Genomic DNA, 20,470 nt, shown 5'->3' on the forward strand with positions numbered 1-20,470 from the left:
ATACAAAAAACCCTTTCTAATCTGAATATTTCATTTCCATCCATCCATATTAATTGATCTTTAAATCACCAGATTTGGACTAAGACATCCCTAGCTAACTTAAATATTTATTTTTTGACCAAAAAAATTAAATATTTATTGAAAATTTAATGTTTTTAAAGAAATTTTTTCGATAGTATTTGAAAAATAATTTCAATTTTTTTAATGTTTAATCCATATGTTGCCCTAACAAATCTTTCAGGCATGTATGTACAAAAAAAAAATGAGGTAGCTTTTAGGGGGGGGGGAAAAGCAAATTAGGTACTAGGTAGGAATTTAATAAACAAGGCAAAAATTGGTCAATAAATTTTTTCAATTTTTGTTCATTTTTACTCTATATTTTAATAAGTTTTACTATAATATTTTATAAACAGTATTTAAATATTTTATATATATAATTAAAATGATTTAAATTGCAGAGAGAGGGCACACAATTAGATTATGAGGATAAATTAAGAATTTAAAATTTTTAACATTATTCTCAATTAATAAACTTGTATTTTAGAATCTTTAATAGAATATTTTAATGGTGTTTCAAATGATACTGAAGCGCAGATTTTAAAATTAGAGGGAAGATTTATATAATTTGAGTAAAATTGAAGAGAAGTCAAGTATGTTTACATATTTTCTAATGATAGTTCATCTTAAGTTTTTTTCCCCCCCTTTTGTCCTGGAAATTAACGATGTTGCTTCAATATCCAATTTTCGCCGCCCAAAAAAAAAGGACGATGTTATATTTTCAGGAACATAAAATAGACAGTTGATCAATGATGTAATAATTAATTACTAAGTAAATAGATATGTTTAATTTATAGAATAATGAAATTTACAAATTGATTTATTTTATAATTAATTATTCATAAAAATGTTTGTATTTTTGGTGAAAATAATAAAAGTTATTATTAAAGTGATAAATATTACCACCATTATATTTTACCTTAATTACTAAATTCCTCTTTCATTTTCAAAACATACATTTTACTTTAACATATTTAAGAGCCTCAAACAAAACTAAAAGGATATCTGTTTTAACTGAAAACTATATTAGAAATTTAGAATTAATAACTTGTTCCCTCCTCAAAATAAATTTCTAATCTCTATCTTAATAGTTTATTTAATATTTACGGGTTATCTGCATAATATATTTAGTAAATTCTTTTAAAAAAATTATTTTAACAAATATGAATATATTAAAATATATGCATAGAACAAATCGTTTGGAAGGTAAAGAAAAGAATAAATCGCTTTGTAATGTTATTTGACCGTTGATAAATGATATTGTAATTCATTGCTACGTAAACATATATGTTCAATTAATAGAATAATCAAATTTACAAATTGATTTATTTCATAATCTATAGTTCGTAAAATTATATTTAATTTTTTGTGTAAGACTGTCAGTGATATGCTAAGACTATAATTTATACATACCTAACATAGGAAATAACAGTTATTCAAGTTGAAGGAGTCAAAGTAATGCAAGACAAATGTCTAAGTAAATATTTTCCGAAACATTGTAAGTCAAGCTACAAGCTAGGGAAGAAAGCTACTGAGATACTAGAGAATGTAGATCGGCTAACAACAAAGGGCAAAAGATTTAGCAAAAATGTTAAAATTGCTCACACAATACTGCCTGAGCCAATTAAGATGCCTCAGGATGAAGTAGTGGGATTAGATTTGATGTTTAATAAGGGATGGAAGACCATTATTGAAGAAGAGAATGTTGGCATCATTGGTTTACATGGGATGGGTGGGGTAGGAAAGACTACCTTGTTAAAGAGAATTAACAATGAACTTAGGAAGAGGAGGCAAGAATCTGATTTTGTGGTGTGGGTGGTGGTGTTAAAAGAGCCCAACTTGGATAGTATTATGGATAATATTAGAAAATTGGTTACGATCGGGGATTACATTTGGAATCGCTATAGTAATCAAGATGAAAAAGCAGCAAAGATTTATAGGGTCCTCAAGCAAAAGAAATTTGCCTTATTATTGGATGACATGTGGGATGAAAAGGACTTGAGCTTGGTGGGAGTGCCACGTCCAACCCAAAGTGTTATTCACAACTCGGTCAAAAAACGTGTGCGCAAAAATGCAAGCTAAAAGAACATTTTAAGGTAGAAACTTTGACTGAGGAAGAAGTGACAAGTTATTTTACATGAAAGTTGGTGAGGACACTTTGAACACAGACCCTAGTATTCCAAGGCTTGCAGAGAAGATGGCTAAAGAATGTAAAAGGCTACCGCTTGCACTGATTGTGGTAGGAAGTAGCATGGGAACATTCAATAAAGAACTTAACAGGTTCTTTACTAACTGCATCAGATTTAGAGAAGAAAGTATTCTCTAAATCATTTGATAGACCATTTCACCATTTGCTTTGATGAGCTTGACCTTTTTCATGTCAGTTAGCACAGTTTGATAGACCATTTCACCATTTGCTTTGAACATTTAAAGGAAAATACTCCAAAGAGAAGCCTTTTTTTTATAATTATTTTAAGGTTTGATTTTTCGCACAGTCTCTCTCTCTCTCCCCCCTTGTATTTATTCCCACTCCATATAATTTTGTGGCAAATTTATCCACAAATCTAAGGGCCTTGTATTTATTCAAAAGGATAATGATTGTTATAAAAAATTATTACTTGTTATAAAAAATCATTATATGAAATAGTAGTATTAAAAGTTAGAGGACTAAAAAGAAATTTTATAGCGTCAAGAAACTATTGTGCAAAATTTTTTTTTTATATAAAAAAGCAAAGGTATACCTTTGCCCTAACTTTTTTTGAATGGTGTCCCTCAAAAAGACTATGAATTTATTAATTATTTCTATCTGCTTTTTTTCCCTCACAAAACATTATCATCTCACATTGTCACATGTTATCGTGGTTAATTAACATAAAATTAACGTGGCAAGTTATTCTATTCCCCAAGCCTCATCTAAATATAAAAATTAACTGTAGATTTATGGTATCTTACAAGTTATTCCCATTGTTTATAATTGCTATTATGTTTTTTTTTTATATTCAAGATTCAAAGACTTCAACCATGAACATAGTTTTTGAGGGACATAATCTTTTTATTAAGATAATTTTCTTATTCCTTTACTTTTTTATAATTGCTATTACTTACTATTTAAGCGATAGAAATTCGCGAAAGCTATTTGTCGGAGGGGGTAATCAAAAATGGAAAAAAAAATCAGGTTGAATCATTGAACTACTTACTTTTTTGTGTTGATTAATATCTGATCAAGTTTTTAAAGATAGTTTATAACAATTTTGGAACTTTAATATTGATTAGTGGTGTGTTTTTTTCGGCATCAAAGAAAAGATTTATATTAAATTTAAGTCAGATCTTACAGCTTAAGCACAAGATAAACAAATGAACAAAACTAAAGAAAGAACAAAGAAACGGAAACAAATGCTCCCATGCATTCACCCAAAAGGGAAAAAAAAAAAAAAAAAAAGCGCTCCCAAGTATAACTATGACACATGACCATTCTCCCAAGCAAACTAAATTTTATTGGGCTCAATAAGCAACCAAAAACATAGGGTTGGATTTGCTTTTCAACATTACCGGAAAACTGACTATACAACTCAACTTGGGCTTTCATGAGTAGCCCAGTTGGGAGACAACGGAAACAAGCCCAATCCTAAGCCCATTAAGATAATCTGAAATTTTGGCAGCCATAACATAAGGAAACAGGCAAGGTTGAATCTCGACTGACATGATGACCAATGAAAATAATTTATTTTTATTTGTACTTTATAAAAAGAATGTTATCTCTCCGTCTCTGTTACAGAAAAAATTCGCTTAACTTCTATGATTTTCTTTAATTTCATGGAAATCATATATATATTTAAATGAAAAAATGCATAATATATGTAGAGCTTTGCAAAAAGTACAATTCTTTATTTTTAAAAGAGCACAAACGTCATTTAAAAAAAAAAAGATAGATATTTTCAGAATGTTGTTGAAGAAGCTTCCAACTCTGGTAGAATTCTGAGGCACACGTTTTACAGGAATAGAGATAAAAGGAAGAAGAGGAAAGATGTGGAATACAGATGGAAGAAGCTCCGAGAACAATCCAGAGATGAAAGCATTCACCAACTCATGAACGGTTTGGCTGCAACATTTACATGAATAGCTTTTCGACATGCAATATAATGCCAATAACAATCTGCTTTCATCGTATGGGATCCCACAAAGAAAACCAGTGCTCCTTGCCCTCAAAGATCATTTTTCTTTCTTTTGAGTTATTGTTAGAGGAAAATACATTACTACTACCTCCGGAAATGAAGGACGTACAGAACATCTAGTTTTCTTCCAAATTCTCTCGTCTGTGCCTTCTCTACTCTATCCACACTTCTCTTTTAATTTCTCCTTCAATCAAAACTACCTTCGTTTTCTTTCTTTCTTCTAGTATGTCTTTGTCATAACTTTCTCTTCTTTTTATAAAGATATTTTGCAAATAAGTCATGACTATCTATTAGTTGTGATAACGAATCTTATATTAAGAATTATTATGATGGGCCTTATAAATATGATTAAAAAATGTAGTTGATTTGATTAATTCCATGGACAAATTCAACAAGATCGCACCTGTCATTTTTTTTAATAATAAAGGTCTTATAATACAGTATGGAAAAATAAAAGAAGAAGACACATAAGAAAAAGAGGAACCATGAATAGCTCTAACAACTACAGAAGAAAAGTGGCAAAGCAAATTTGAGATGTATCTATCCCGAATAAGTTTAGAAAATGCCACTTTGGATGAGAAGTGGATGAAGAACTTGTCCACACAAAGTATTTCCAACTTAGGCTTAAAATTGTGATTGAAAAGATCTGTCTCTTTTTTTTTTTTTATTATTATTATTTAAAAAACAATTTTATTATAAAGATAAAATGAAGTACATTTAATGGGCCTACGCCTGCTAAAGTGTGAAGGGTCTAACCCGAAACATCTCAACAGTGCACTAGGCCCCGTTACAAGGAAACATAAAGGAAAACGAAAAAATCCAGCAGCAGCAAGAGTTGAGCTTGGAAGAATGCAGAGGGAGTGCCATCCATGACTTCGTGAGAGCCTAAAGTTCATGATTTGGTTTGCACCACCCCTTGAATCTCCAGGTGTGAAAGCTCCAGCACTCTAGGAAAGTCATGCTACGAACACACTCGCAATGCCTTTTCCAACAAGTAACGCCATCACGAGGCATGAGTCTGTCCTGATGTCTCACGACGTCTGCATCCTTTAGGATGTTGAAAATTAAAGATTTGTCAGTTCTATCCAATTGAGCATTACACAAAGACTTAAATGGAAAAAGAAACCTAGCTGAGAAATTCGTCATTTCCAAATGAATTGAATAACTGGCCTCCTCTTATGACAAATGATGGCACGACATTCTGTATTCTGTTCCACTTTATCTTGGAAGGTAATATAGCACGTCCCTCATTTAGAAGCTCAGATGGATGGCAAAAGGCTAAAGGTTTTGGAGACTTAACCTTTTACTTTGAAGATGTGGAGAAAGCTAACTGAGTCAAAGATGGTGAATTGTTTACCTCTTTATGAATGACTTCCATTGGGCTCCATAGCTTGCCCTCATGTAACGCATTGTTGCGTTCATGCCATATGGTATTGATGAGGATGATGATGCTCTTAACCACTGTATAGAAACCATCATTATTAATTGTTGCAAATTGATTTTGAACTAATGAATAAAGATCATAAAACCAATATTTGTAAGTCTTTTATTGACACAGTGTAAGTCTTTTATTGACACAGCCGAACCATAGTGTTTTGACATCAGGGCATTGAATGAACACTTGTTCCGTAGTCTCTTCCATATCGTATCCAACAGGACAAAGACTAGAAACTTGCAGATGATGTTTTTGCAAAATATCAGTGAGTGGCAAAGCTTTGTGCACTAGCTTGCAAATGAGTAGGAGCTGTTCATATGGGCGAGCAATAGGCCAAAGAAATTTTCAAAATGGGTCCACATTAGCTCTAACTGGATTGTAAGATTGGAGGAGCAAGGTATGACCGTCTTTAACTTGATAACGGCCAAATGAATTTCTGGTCATGTGAGACATTCCTCAACATTATTAGAGACTGAAGGAGGAATTTCTGAGATGGCTTTTAAAATGTGAGCTGGGTATAAAAGATGAAGTAAAGGCGGGTTCCATTTGACTGGATTCTAAGGAAAACGAGTATGCAGTAAAAGATCTGCTACATGAGTTAGGTTCATCATGTGAGTAGAATTTTGATGCATAGGCCACCGAAGAAGGTGGTTTAAATTAATAGAAGCTTCATTGCCTACTTGCCACCTCAGATTCTCTAAAATAATGTTGGCATTCTGTAGAATTCCTTTCCACATCCAAGAGGTACTATAGGGCTTTTTGACCAAAGATTCAGAGTTGAGATCAAAGTATTTAACCTTAAGAGTCCTGGACAAAAGGGAATTACTTTCTGCAGATAGAACATGACAGACCTGTTTGGCTATCATAGCATCATTTATGCAGCCGGTAGGCCTCAACCCCAAACCTTCTTAATCAGTTGGAAGAAATAAGATATTTGTATTTAAGAGATGAATTTTCTTTCTGTCACTAGTGGATCCCTAGAAGAAAATAATACATCTTGAGTCAATTTTGTCACATATATACGTCGGCAACTTTTATAAGATTGAACATGAAGATTAGTAGTTAAGAGGATGGATTTGACTAAAGTTAGTCTCGCTGCTTGAGATACAATTCTTTCTTTCAAAGCACAAGTCCTTTTCTCTATGGATTGTATCACTTGATTGTAGATGATGTTCTTTTCTCTTCCTGAATGAATCCAAGTACCAAGATATTGTCCAGAAAGATGACAATAAGATTTTAGAACATGCTTGACCCCAGCCAGATTTTGTTCAGGGAACTCAAAAAAAGAATAAGCTATTAGCATAAAAGAGATGGGAAGTAGCTTGAGCTTCAGAACAAATTTTAACTCCTTTCCTTTGATTGGTGGATTCCACCAAATAATTGATCATGCATGAGAGGACATTAATTGCAAGAATAAAAGATAAGGTGAGAGGGGATCACCTCGCCTTGAACCCTTGATAGGAAGAATCGGATTAGTAAGTTGTCCATTGAAGAATATTTAATACTGGACTGTGGAGATGCATTGTTGAATGAGATTAATCCATTTCTTAGAGAAGTTCATCCTAGTCATCACAGCTGTAATGAAATTCTAGGACAGTTTATCAAAAGCTTTTGACAAATCTATCTTTAAAGCTCTGATTTTTTTCCTTCCCTGTCGGCCATAATGTAACTGATGCATAATGAATTGCGTTCTTAAAAGAGTAAGTGAGCCACGTATGTGTCAAACAAATTCAAAAAGAGCATCCTCACTTTTGATCATGATAATTCTTCTTAATTTATATTAAATTTAATTGTGACTCATCACCGTGTTGCCCACTTGCTTAATTTAATTTAATTCTTCTTCTTTTACATTAAGAATCATTACGATGGATCTTATAAATATGACTCAAAAAGTAGTTGATTTGATTATATTCCATGAACAAATTCAACACAGCGCACACATCATATTATTAATACTCCTCCGGTCCTAAATACAAGACTCCTATACATACTAGTATAAATTAAAAAGAATTATTATGAATTGCGTTGTTAGAAGAGCGAGTGGGCCACCTATATGTCAAACAAATTCAAAAAGAGCATCATCACTTTTGAATTTTGATCATGGCAATGTTAGAAACAACTTCTGTCAGAAAAAGTTCGAGAGTTGACTTGACTCTAACATGGAGCAACGCGTCTTCCAAAATTGAAGTAGACATTTAATCATCACATATGAAGGAGGAAAACAAGTTCGGTCTGATTTGAGTCTTCCTCAACATCTCATCTCAGATATGTTCATCTCAAAATAAAGTTTGGCCATAGGAATCTCGATGGTTTAGAATCTGGACTGTTGACTCGATCTGAAGAGAGGAATTTGGTCCTAGCTAGCAAGGTAACACTTTCCCCGATCTCGGTCAATGGAGATTGATCTCCTGATTCTCCGATTCCCCAACTGGTTCTTCTTGTGTTTTGAACTTGAGCTCTTCCCCCTTATTTTCAATCTATGAAACCCTCATGTTTTGATCTGTTAACTAGAACCTCGAATTTGTTTTCGTCTATGATTAATATTTGGGTTTGTTGGTGGAAAAACCAAGCCTTTGAAGAAGCCCAAGGTTGATCAGAAAGAATACGCTGAGGTATCTCATCCACCTCCTTTTGGGATATTGCTGGTTTTAAACTATGGTTTGTATATCACCTTGGCTAACACAAATAGAAATTTGTGTTCCAATTCAACTTTTTCGATGGACCTGTATTAGATGAAATGATCATTAGACAGTTCGTAATACGGTAAGCCTTCGAAAAGTAGTAAGTTTTTGGAAGAAACGGCAGAAAGATGTCTGGTTTGGGGTTAATTAGTTAAGATTCATGTTATTTATTAATTGTGAGGTCTTGATTTATTTCCAGCCCTCTGTTGTTTTTACTTTGAGAGCAATTTTCTTTTTTGCAGAAAAAGAAATTGCTCTGATTAACATGTCCACTACTTTGCTGCGTGATTTTGGAGGAACGAAAGCTTAGCATTGTTTTGAAGATATGGATGTAGTTGGGGCAATCATATGGGACATTACCAAGTGTTCTTGTGTTGGTGCCAAGAAAGAAGCTGATTATATTCGAAGATTGGGAGAGAATTTGGAGTTACTGGAAGAGAAATGGGAAGATCTTCGAAGCATGAAAGAGGATTTGAAGACAAGAGTTGATGACGCTGAGAACACAGGACATATGCAAAGAACACATGAAGTCGATAGATGGCTGAAAAAAGCTGACAACATTCAACAGGTACTGCCCATCCAACCTATTCTTGATTTCTTTTAAGAATTTCCTTTTTAGTTCAATTTTAAAGCATTTAGTTGATAGATAACGTTTAGATTTTTTAATATAAGAGCTAGATTATTAGTTTGCAAATATTAAGAAAATAAGATAAATTTATTATTTGTAATAAATGAATGTATTTTTTTAAATACTCTTGTTAATTATGTGTATTAGAATAAAAAAAATTTATTATGTGCAATCAACATGATGATTACTTTAGGAAACAATAAATAAATATAAAAGATAAAGTGGATTGAGAAATTATATTAATAACTAAATTGAATTTCTAATTAACTCTTATATTTAGGACTGAGATAGACTGTAGTAAAAAATTTAGAAAGTTTAGAATAGGCACCAGTCATCAGAGAGGGGAAACAAGAAACGTAATGGAAGGAAATTAAATTGATTTTGAAAGACTTGAAAATGTAAAATCCGCTTGTATCCACATCACAACATAAGGCTTTTTTTTTTTTTTTTTTGGACCAGCCACAACATAAGGCTACGAGATCATTCTTCCCATATAAATGAACATGTCTACACAAACTTCCACTGAAATTAAAAGTCACATGATACAAAAAACCCTATATATTTTGAATATTTCATTTCCATTCGCCCATATTAATCGATCTTTAAATCAACAGATTTGGACTAAGATATTCCTAGTTAACATAAATATTTATTGTTTGACCAAAAAAACTGAAATATTTATTGAAAATTTATTTTTTAAAAAACGTTTTTCGATAGCATTTAAAAAATAATTTCAATTTCTTTTTTAATGTTTAGACTCATATGTTGCCCTAACAAATCTTTCAGGCATGTATATACAAAAAACAAATGAGGTATCTTTTTAGGAATTTAATAAAACAAGGCACAAATTGGTCAATAAATTTTTTCATTTTTTGGTTCATTTTTACTCTATATTTTAATAAGTTTTACTATAATATTTTATAAACACTATTTAAATATTTTATATCTATAATTAAAATGATTTGAATTGGAGAGACAGTGCCAAACAATTAGATTATGAGGATAAATTAAGAATTTTAAATTTTTAACATAATTGTCAATTAATAAAATTGTATTTTAGAATCTTTAATAGAATATTTTAATGGTGTTTCAGTATATTAAAATTAGAGGGAAGACTTATATAATTTGAGTAGAATTGAAGAGAGGTCAAGGATATTTTAAATATTTTCTAATGATAGTTCATCATAAGTTTTTTCCCCAATTGATGGAGGGAAAATCAGTGCCTTATATTTTCACCGCCAAAAAAAAAGGATGATGTTATATTTTCAGTAATATAAAATAGACAGTTGATCAATGATGTAATAATTAATTACTAAGTAAATAGATATGTTTAATTTATAGAATAACGAAATTTACATATTAATTTATTTTATAATTAATTATTCACAAAAATGTTTGTATTTTTTGGTGAAAGTAATAAAAATTATTATTATAGTGATAAATCTTCCCACGTCTATGACTACCTTAATTATTAAACTCTTCTTTGATTTTCAAAACATACATTTTAGTTTAACATATTAAGAGCCTCAAATAAAACTAAAAGGATATTTGAAACTATATTAGAAATTTAGAATTAATCTTATTTAAAACTTGTTCCCCCATCAAAATAAATTTCTAATTCATATCTTAATAGTTTATTTAATATCGGGAAAACCATATTGAAGGTACCTATACTTTCTCTCAATTTTTAAGTTGGTACCTATATGTTTTTTTTCCTTTAATTAAACATTTAATTTTATCTTTTTAGCAACATTAGCTCTTATAACTTTGTTCTATTGATATTTTTAGTCTCTACATAAGGATTAATGATGTTAATAGAGCAAAATTAAATATTTAGTTAAGAACAAAAAACACATAGGTATCAAATTGAAAATTGAAAAAAAGTATAAGTACCTCCAATATAGTTTTCCCTTTAATATTTACTGATTATCTGTATAATACCTTTAGTAAATTTTTTAAAAATATTTAGTAATTTTAACTTTACAAAAATAAGAAATTGATAAGACTTTGTGTAATTTTTAAAAAAATATGAAATTATTAAAATATATGCATGGAACAAATCGTTTTATAATGTTATTTGACTGTTGATAAATGATGTTACAGTTCATTACTACGTAAATAGATATGTTCAATTAATAGAATAATCAAATTTACAAATTGATTTATTTCATAATTTATAATTCATAAAATTATATTTATTTTTTGTGTAAGGCTGTAAGTAATATGCTTAGACTGTAATTTATACATACCTAACACAGGAAATAACAGTCATTCAAGTTGAAGGAGTCAAAGTAATGCAAGAAAGATGTCTAGGTAAATATTGCCCAAAGAATTGTAAGTCAAGCCACAAGGTAGGCAAAAAAGCTGCTAAGATGCTAGAGAATGTAGATCAGCTAGCAACAGAGGGCAAAAGGTTTAGCAAAAATTTTAAAATTGCTCACACAATACCACCCGAGCCAATTGAGATGCCTCAAGACGAAGTAGTGGGATTAGATTTGATGTTTAATGAGGTATGGAAGAGCATTGAAGAAGAGAATGTTGGCATCATTGGTTTACATGGAATGGGTGGGGTGGGGAAGACTACCTTGTTAAAGAGAATTAACAATGAACTTGGGAAGAGGAGGCAAGAATTTGATTTTGTGATGTGGGTCGTGGTGTCAAAAGAGCCCAACTTGGATAGTATTATGGATAATATTAGAAAATTGGTTAGGATCGAGGATAGCAGTTGGAATGGCTGTAGTAATCAAGATGAAAAAGCAGCAAAGATTTATAGGGTCCTCAAGCAAAAGAAATTTGCCTTATTAGTGGATGACATGTGGGATGAAATGGACTTGAGCTTGGTGGGAGTGCCACGTCCAGGGAAAACTAATTTTCAATCCAAAGTGTTATTTACAACTCGATCAGAAAATGTGTGCACAAAAATGCAAGCTGAAAGAACATTCAAGGTAGAAACTTTGACAGAGGAAGAAGCGACAAAGTTATTCTATATGAAAGTTGGTGATGACACTTTGAGGTCAAACCCTAGTATTCCAAAGCTTGCAAAGAAGATGGCTAAGGAATGTAAAAGGTTACCACTTGCGTTGATTGTGGTAGGAAGTGCCATGGCTGGAGTGAAGAGTGTGGAGGCTTGGGAACATTCAACAAAGAACTTAACAAGTTCTTCACTAACTGCACCGGATTTGGAGAAGAAAGTATTCTCCGTCCTTAAATTTAGCTATGATCGATTGGATGAGGTGCAAAAGCGTTGCTTCTTGTATTGTGCATTGTACCCGGAAGATTGTGAGATTCGAGTTCTCCATCTCATCGACAGATGGATGTTGGAGAAATTTCTTTATAAAGATATGACAAAGAGTGTGCAAGATATGTATGGTCATGGTGAGTCTATTATTGAAAAGTTTAAGCTTTTGTGCTTGTTAGAAAGTGGCGAAGATGATCTTTATATGGACCGTACAATTAAAATGCATGATATGATCCGTGACATGGCACTTTGGATAGCACATGATCAAGAGAATGTGGAATTTATGCAAAGGGTCTCAATCATGAATTATTGGGAATCACAAAAAATCCGGGATCCTCCAAATGCCACAACAGTAGTTTTATTGAAAAGAAATCATGCCTCACATCTAGAAGATATTAAATATATGAAGAGATTGAAAGTCTTGGACATAAAAGTCAGGGGAACCTCATTTAGCAACATTGGGGGTCTAGTTTCTTTGGAATATCTTTCTGTATTCACTGATATTCTAAAACCAGAGTTTTTGAATAACTTGCGGTATTTGACAAATTTAAAGCTTCTTAGCTTGCATGCATACACAAGATCTTTTCCATTGGGAGTGCTGTCTAGCCTTCAACAATTAAGAGTGGTTAGACTGTTCAGGATAAAATATTCAGAAGAGAGAGGTATTTTAGAAGAGCTGGAGTGCCTACCAAATATTGAGGAATTACGCATAGAAATATGGAGAAAAGATGGTCTGAAGAAATTATTGGAGTCAACCAAATTGCAAAGTTGCATATACAGCCTTTGGAGTGGCATCTCCAACGAGAATGATGAGATGCCTTTATCATTTGCATCCTTGTCAAAAATGAAGCAGCTACGGGAATTTCATCTCGAATTGTTGAAGATTAGAAGAGAGCAATATTCTTTTGTTTTTGACACAGGTTGTCTAACCAAGCTCCGAAGTGTGACAATTGGTGCATGTTCTGTAACTCATGCGACATGGCTCAAGTATGCTCCGCTCCTTCAAGAACTTGAGATTTCTGATTGTGACTCAGTGGAAGAAGTGATAAGAGAAGAAGAAGATGATGAAGACTACTCAATAAAGAATAATGAGAATGTGGATTCTTCTTCTTCTATATTCTCCTCTCTTGTCACATTGTATTTGTATGACTTACCAAGACTTCAGAGCATTCACAAGGCACCCTTACCTTTTCCTTCCCTCAGATCCATTACGATAGTCTGGTGTCGAAAGCTGAACAAGTTACCACTTGATTCCAACTCTGCCAAACATAAGTTGATAGATATCAGTGGACCTCAAGATTGGTGGGACAAGTTGGAATGGGATGACCCCGCAGCAAAGCACAAATTCCAATCAAAGTTCAAACCTTCCTTTTAATTTGTGAGAGACGACTGAAGGTTCACTACATTATTTATAGCATAAATATACATTTCAACTTTTTTTACTTTCATGTGTAATAATTATTGCTTACAATATCAATTATACCTGTACATGTTGCAGATTGGTTTTACCATCGAGAGCAATGATCATTGGTTTTCATTAGCTTTCTTTCTCCGACTGACCTTACATTATATAAGTATGTGGCTGAGCTTTTAGACTCAAAAATAAAACAATCCATGTATTGTTTGTATGATTTATTAGTATTCCATTAATGATAATCATATACGCCTATTCTGTGTGTTTTTATATCCTTTATTCTTTTTTTTCAGTTAATGAGCTTGACCTTTTTCATGTCAGTTAGCATAGTTTGATAAACTATTTCACCATTTGCTTTGAACATTTAAAGGCAAAGACTGCGGAGAGAAATCTTTTTTATTTAAGGTTTGGTTTTTGGCACAATCTCTCTCTTTGTATTTATTCCCACTCCATATAATTTTATTATAATATTTATCCGTAAAATTAAGGGACCACGTGCGAATAACCTCCTTCCTCATATTTATTCAAAGTATCAGTTTGAAAAATCATTGTTCGTTATAAAAAAATAATTATATGAAACTCAGGGTATTAGGATTAAAAGATTAAAAAGATACCTTTTAACATTCAGGAATTAAACTGTAACATTATATAAACTTAAAGAAGCAAAGCTCTATTATTGCCCTAACTTTTTTTTTAATGGTATCTCATAAAAAGACTATCAACTTAGTAATTATTATCTCATTTTTTAATAAAACATTGTCATCTCAGCTGCTATCGTCCTTAGCATAAAATTAACGTGGCTAGTTATTTTGTTCCCAAAGCCTCATCTAATTAAAAATTAACTGTGGATTTCTGGCATCTTACAAATTATTCCCATTTTTTTATCAAATTGCCATTACGTTCTCTTTTTATTCAAGCATGAATATAATTTTTGAGGGACAGAATCTTTTTATTTAAATCATTTTACTATTCGTTTATTTATTTACTTATTTCATTGGCCAAAAAAAAATTACTTGTTTATTTTTTCGGATAAAATTTATTTATTTGTTTTCGTACTATTAACTATATTCTTAAAAACTCGTGATGCTCTATTTATTCAAAAACGGGTTGGATATAACATTATAATATCTGAATATATTTAATTAATGAGATTTAAATAATACTTCGCTTAAAACTTGGGTATATTATATTAAAAGAGGAATATCATTATTAAATAGAATTTCAATTGGAGGTTCAAATAAATGAACTAACAATTAATTTTAAATTTGAATAATATTTTAATTGAGATTTGAATAAAAAATATCATAATTAAATAGTATATCAATTGATTAAAATTTAAAATCTAATTAAATATTTTAGTCGTGCATCGTATGTGAAGAAATTTTCAGTTGCTGAACGAAAAGTGGGCTGCTGCTTGCGCCTTTTGCCGTTGGCACAATATGATAAGCGACAGAAAAACTCGTGTAAGGCAATTGTGGGAGCCTGGGAGGGGGTAAGGTCAAGGCTCAAGCCTCAAGGGAACTCCTCCCTCTCGCTTTTGGATTCGGACTGAACCTCAAGCAATTGTGTTTGACAGATAAATTGATGAGACAGCGCATAAAGATGTCTGGTTTGCGGTTAGTCAAGAATCTATGAATAATATGTTAATTATCACTTGTTTATTCCAGGACATCGGTTCTTTGCTCTGTATCGGGCACCTATGGCATGCTAATGTTGCTCCTTTTTTCTTTGCGTTTGATTTCTTGCATGTAATTTTTCTTGATTAATAATCATACATGTGTGCTTTGTCTTATAACCTTTATTATTATTATTCAGTTATTTTGACTTTTCTCTTGTCAGTTAGCATATAATATAATTAATTATTTCACCATATTTGCTTTGAAAATTTAAAAGAAAATACTGTAGAGAAATCTTTTTTATTTTAAGGTTCCGTATGCAGCCTTGCTTTTCATTATTTTGATCTCTTTTTGTAAATATTGACACTCCATATAATTTTGTTATTCATATTTCCACATTCCTTAAACATTAGAGAAACCAGCATGTACTCCTCCATGCATTGCACAGGGAGCATATAAATCTAGAGTTTAAGTTTTAATTGCTCAAGCCTTTTTTTTCCTTGCATTGTATTGGTCAAGTATTTTGAGAAGTAGATTTCATATCACATGAGAGATCATTTTGAACATTTTCCATTCAATCAGTGATTTGAAATGTTTTAATCAATTGACTTCAAATGTAGAAACCATATCCTGCAAAATTGATCAGAAAAAAGTATAATAATACAATCATGAATCCAAAATTGAGAAACATGAATAGAACAAACATAACCAGGTCTTTCTCCTTTTAACACATATGAAAGAATTGTCATCAGTGAAAAATTTCCTTGTCTCTCTCTCTGTCACTTACACAATGTAATGGGAAGATGCACAAGAAAATAACAATAATCCAGGAGAACATAGACATGTTCCATCGTGTATATGCATTCTTTTTTCTTTTTTTTGGGGCCTAATTTTTTAATAAATAAAGGTCAAATGCATTCCTCTTCTGCTTTCTTTTCATTTATATATAATATATCTTCTCAACCTTTTGCTCTTATATTAGGTATTAGGTAATTGTGAGGTGTGCATGGCCAAAACTATCAATCTTTCCTATCTTCCAAAACCATTGCTTTTTTCTTGCAAAGCTACAATATTTAATTCCATAACATATTAAAGACTACATTTTTGTCTTCACGCCTTGCCAATTTCTTATACTTTGGAATTATATTTTTGCCTTCTTTATTCAACTTGCCAGCTTTGTTTGCCTACTTATTTGAAAAAAAAAAAAAAGAAGCCACCTCTCAGAAGCTAAAGTGGCAATACATGACCCGAGAGAGTAAATTGCTCAGGATAAATAAATTTTTAAAAAAATGTAGTGAATCAAACCGCTTTTATTCATACCCAGCGCCAATAAATTTCTAAGGTGAAGCTTATCAGATTAAGATGGCAAACAAAATACTCAACTTTGTGGAGCTTATCAGATGCAGAGCTCATAGGAAAAATAACATTACGATATATCCATACTTGCTGTATTATAAGCTATATCCAAAATATTACAATAGTGAATTCCTCCTTTGAAAGTTTGAAAGTTCATATTCTAAGAGGTAAATTCCAAATAAATACTGAACAGAAACAGTCCAAAACCGGCAGATGACATTAGCCATCTGCCCCAAAAAAAAAAAAAAACCTCTGCCTCATTTGTGCCTATACCAACATCACAATGTGAAATCTTCCTTCTTTTCCAATGAGCATTAAAATTAACTCCACTCGCAACTCTCTTTATTACCTTAGCGGAAATCTGCATCTTACAATTATATTCCTTCCCTGCAACCAAAGAATGCAATGTGCAAGAGCTTCATGTCGACACAGCACAACTCTTGAGGCAAATTAATGCTATTATGAAAAATTTGATTACTGAGGTTATGGAATGGAAAGCGTTAATCTTCTCTTCCACATATGCTGTTAAAATTTAGAGCAAAGAGCGCCTCTCAATCCTTGCTCCAAATATTTTCCACTCATTGGTTTCCTTAATTATTAATCTAACTTCAACAGCTATAGCATGAAGTTATTTAAAACAAAACAACTGTAAAACAAATCTTAAACATGCTCTAAAGTTTTCACACTACAATCCCCAGCAATTCTTTACTGATCATAATAATCTAACTTCAAAAACTACGGAATGAAGTAATGAATCTTAATAATGATTATCAATTCACAGTCACAAAGAAACAACAAACTTTATTTTTGCCCACCTTTCTCCAATTTCAACTGTTAGTCCGTAATGTTTTTGCATTTTTACTTCAAGAGCATAATAGAATGCTTAGTTGCATGTATGAGTTTAGGAGTATGTTCTTTATCCATGATTCATTAATAGAGAAATTCTCTTCTCATTATTTAAATCCAGGACAAAGAAGCACACTCTTTTACAAAGTGCAGCCTGCAATTTTCCTTCTTGAGATCTCTAAATCCAATGGTTACTCTTTCACCCAGCAGATAATACAATATCACTCTTAGTTCAATCATCCCCTATGTCAAAACACACAATTAGAGGCAAGATCAAATCATATTTGATGATACAAGTACCGATATCAATATACAAAATATAAAATACATGTCAGCCTCCAAAAGAGTACAAAATCTCATATAACAGTGAACATACATTAGAAAACATGTCAAAGCGGATATGTATTTAAAATAAGTGCAAGTAAGAATTAAAAAAAGTAATTTTAACAGAGACGTAAACATCAATATGAGGGAACATATCTACTTGAAATAAATAAATTTGAAATCAAAGACAAAAGACTGAAGATATTACGTTCAATTCAAAATAAAAGTATAAAAATCTTATGGTTATAAATCTAAATGGGCTGGGGTAATTAAATTACCGACAACTATTGGTGCAACTTGTTGTGGAAACTTTGATCACTTTCCACGCAAAACCATAAAGAAAAGCTGATCTGAAGTCTTCTTGAGATGATTGAAAGGTCTCCTGCTTTTTCACACCTAAATATAAATAAAATCAACAAAAACACAGAGAACACAATCACATATAACAATATAATCTAAATTAATGCAGGTTCTTGCTTCTTTTTTTTTTTTTTTAATCATGTTGCAGCTTGCAGGTGCTTTTTTCCCATTTCCTCCTGACATGGTCATTTACATTCATAATTACAACACCTCGATTCGGTGAGGGATTGCAGAAAAAAGGAAACCCTTTCTGCTACTGCTAAGCAATAATTTTTTTTCAAAGCAAGCCCAAATGCCTATGTTAACCAAAGTAAGTTCTTCTCCCTAAAAATCAAAAAGTAATGTAGCTTCTCCAATGCCTTTGCCAAAAAGTCTCCTTTTCATTATTTCTTCTTCCTTGCCCAATGGAGCAGAGAAACCCAGAAAAAAAAAAAACGGCTAAAATTATTAAAACCGTAAAATTATTATATCAAATCTTCATCAAACCACTTGTAACTTTCAAGAAATTTCAGAAGGATTCATACATACATATGCTTCAACCAAAACAAAATGTTAAAAAAACCATACAAATCCCATGAATATTCAACCAGCTGAATGTAGTTCAGAAACCAGGAAAGGAAAATCTGAATCAAAGAAGAAAATGGAGATAAAATTTTTTTTCCAACTTGCTTTCCTCTCATCTTTCCTCGTCGGCAAACTCAACCTGAAGAAGGATTAGAAAAGGAAACTGCAAGGACATTGTCGTGTTTCTTCATAACATAAGAGAGAGTATTTTACAGCTCATAGATAAAATGTGACAACATTATTAAGATGCAGAAAGAGGATGAAGAAGCCTAACCAGTGCCTCTCCCTTTGCGCTTCATGAACTTCACAGTAGCACCCTCCTACGATTCCCGTCGATGACAAATCGAAAGAGCTTAGATTTCCTACAACAACAAAAAACCTATTTCAGCAGAGGGAAAGCCGAAAAAGATGAAGAGGGGGAGAGGGAAAGCAGAGATGCTCAGCTGAATGCATCAGGGAGCACTGATTGCCCGCGAAGATGAAGACTCTGGAGAAGAAGAATCCGGAGAGAAAGAGGGTGCAGGAAGTAGAAATTGATGAATGCCTGGTGGCGGGTAGGAGAGATGAGATGTACTACTAGGGAAGCACGTACGAGTTCGTAAAAGTAAAGGAATAATTAATATATTTCACATTTCAAATTTTAAATTTCAAAATTTATTAATGTTTCACAAAGCCCAACATCAGTTTCCCCTCCAAACCATTTATCATCGAAGTTGAATTACACGAAGCCCAAAAATAATTTGTCCGAGCCACAGAAACATCATTAATGCTGCTTAGCTTGAAAGCAGCCCAAAAATTATACTCCCTCCAATTTAAAATATAAAATAAATTTTATTTATTTATGTTTATCAGGAAGCTAATTAAAATTAATTTAAAACAATAAATATATAAGGCATATATTTATTTTTATTAATATATCCTTATTAATGAAGAAAATAAGTAAAAGATGCAATAAATAAATTAAAGAAAAAAGAGAATATATTAAGGCAAAATTAAAAAAAATTCATTAAATGCTTGGACAAAAATAAATGTTATCTTATTTAAAAAACCAACTTTTTAAAGAAAATTTAGCTGATATTTTGAACCAGAGGTAGTATTTACTTCTTCCAATTTAAAATATAAACTAAACTTCATTAAAAGGATTTGATTTTTTTTTAATAAAATAACGTTTATTCTTATATAAATATTTAATAAGTTTTTTTTCAATTTTACCCCATATTTTTTTCTTTTTGATTCATTAATAGGGACATATTTTGAGAAAAAAATATATACCTTACATATTTGTTGTTTTAAATTGATTTTAACTAGTTTTCTTAATAAATATAAATAGATAAAATTTAGCTTATGTTTTAAACCAAAAAAAATATTTAATTAAATCGACTTGTGAATAGTAAATTGTATCAATAGCCGTGAATTAGCCGTCTTGAAGATATGGCTTGGTGGAAGAGTTTGTATATGTACATTGATCGATGATTGATGTTGATGTACTGTGGTGATGGCCAAAAAAAAAAAAACAAAAGAACAGAGAAATGTAATGGGACAAGAATAATTGTATTTGAGAAAATTTTAAAGTTTTATCTCTATTCCGTAAAAAAAAAAAAAAGGAAACATCTAAGCAAATGAAAGGTATTATATAAAAGCCATGAGGAAAAAATAATTAAAGATTGGAGTTGTCTTAACGGGGAAATCAATATTTCTCTTCCGGTCCTTAATATAAATGTTTGAATTTTTTTTGTTAAATATTATGAAAATAAAAATATTACTCTTTCAGTCTTTAAT

At 31.6% G+C, this 20,470-nt stretch overlaps 2 protein-coding genes and 1 long non-coding RNA gene across 6 annotated transcripts; 2 read left to right on the top strand and 1 right to left on the bottom strand.

Moving 5' to 3' along the window:
- Positions 1–1,686: 1,686 nt before the first annotated feature.
- On the top strand, positions 1,687–2,139 carry LOC114732714 (probable disease resistance protein At1g52660). The gene has a single exon (XM_028920050.1). The coding sequence runs from the start codon at positions 1,687–1,689 to the stop codon at positions 2,137–2,139; it is 453 nt and encodes a 150-aa protein (XP_028775883.1).
- A 5,706-nt stretch (positions 2,140–7,845) lies between these two features.
- On the top strand, positions 7,846–13,858 carry LOC114732707 (probable disease resistance protein At5g63020). Of its 4 annotated transcripts, XM_028920045.1 has the most exons (4): positions 8,088–8,276; positions 8,397–8,495; positions 8,588–8,913; positions 11,232–13,858. In XM_028920045.1, the coding sequence occupies exons 3-4, from the start codon at positions 8,671–8,673 to the stop codon at positions 13,584–13,586; spliced, it is 2,598 nt and encodes an 865-aa protein (XP_028775878.1). In that variant the 5' UTR covers positions 8,088–8,276; positions 8,397–8,495; positions 8,588–8,670; the 3' UTR covers positions 13,587–13,858. The 4 variants fall into 4 exon arrangements, with proteins under 4 accessions (XP_028775877.1, XP_028775878.1, XP_028775879.1 ...); XM_028920044.1 differs by lacking the exons at positions 8,088–8,276; positions 8,397–8,495 and adding an exon at positions 7,846–8,032; XM_028920046.1 differs by lacking the exon at positions 8,397–8,495.
- A 2,827-nt stretch (positions 13,859–16,685) lies between these two features.
- On the bottom strand, positions 16,686–19,196 carry LOC114732711 (uncharacterized). Its single transcript, XR_003739023.1, has 3 exons — positions 18,966–19,196; positions 18,046–18,163; positions 16,686–16,984 (listed from the first exon to the last, which is right to left on the bottom strand). It is a non-coding gene; the product is annotated as an uncharacterized LOC114732711 (long non-coding RNA).
- Positions 19,197–20,470: the final 1,274 nt, after the last annotated feature.

The sequence above is a fragment of the Neltuma alba genome, unplaced genomic scaffold (assembly GCF_004799145.2).
Source record: "Neltuma alba isolate B1F8T4 unplaced genomic scaffold, ASM479914v2 tig00012929_pilon, whole genome shotgun sequence".
Classification (NCBI taxonomy): Eukaryota; Viridiplantae; Streptophyta; class Magnoliopsida; order Fabales; family Fabaceae; genus Neltuma; species Neltuma alba.

What these genes read in the sequence shown, in the direction of transcription:
- LOC114732714 (XM_028920050.1), top strand. Translation starts at nt 1,687, where the DNA reads ATGCCTCAGGATGAAGTAGTGGGATTAGATTTGATGTTTAATAAGGGA.
- LOC114732707 (XM_028920044.1), top strand. Translation starts at nt 8,671, where the DNA reads ATGGATGTAGTTGGGGCAATCATATGGGACATTACCAAGTGTTCTTGT. An exon ending in AAGCTGACAACATTCAACAG is followed by an intron (nt 8,914 to 11,231) that starts GTACTGCCCATC and finishes TACCTAACACAG; the next exon opens with GAAATAACAGTCATTCAAGT.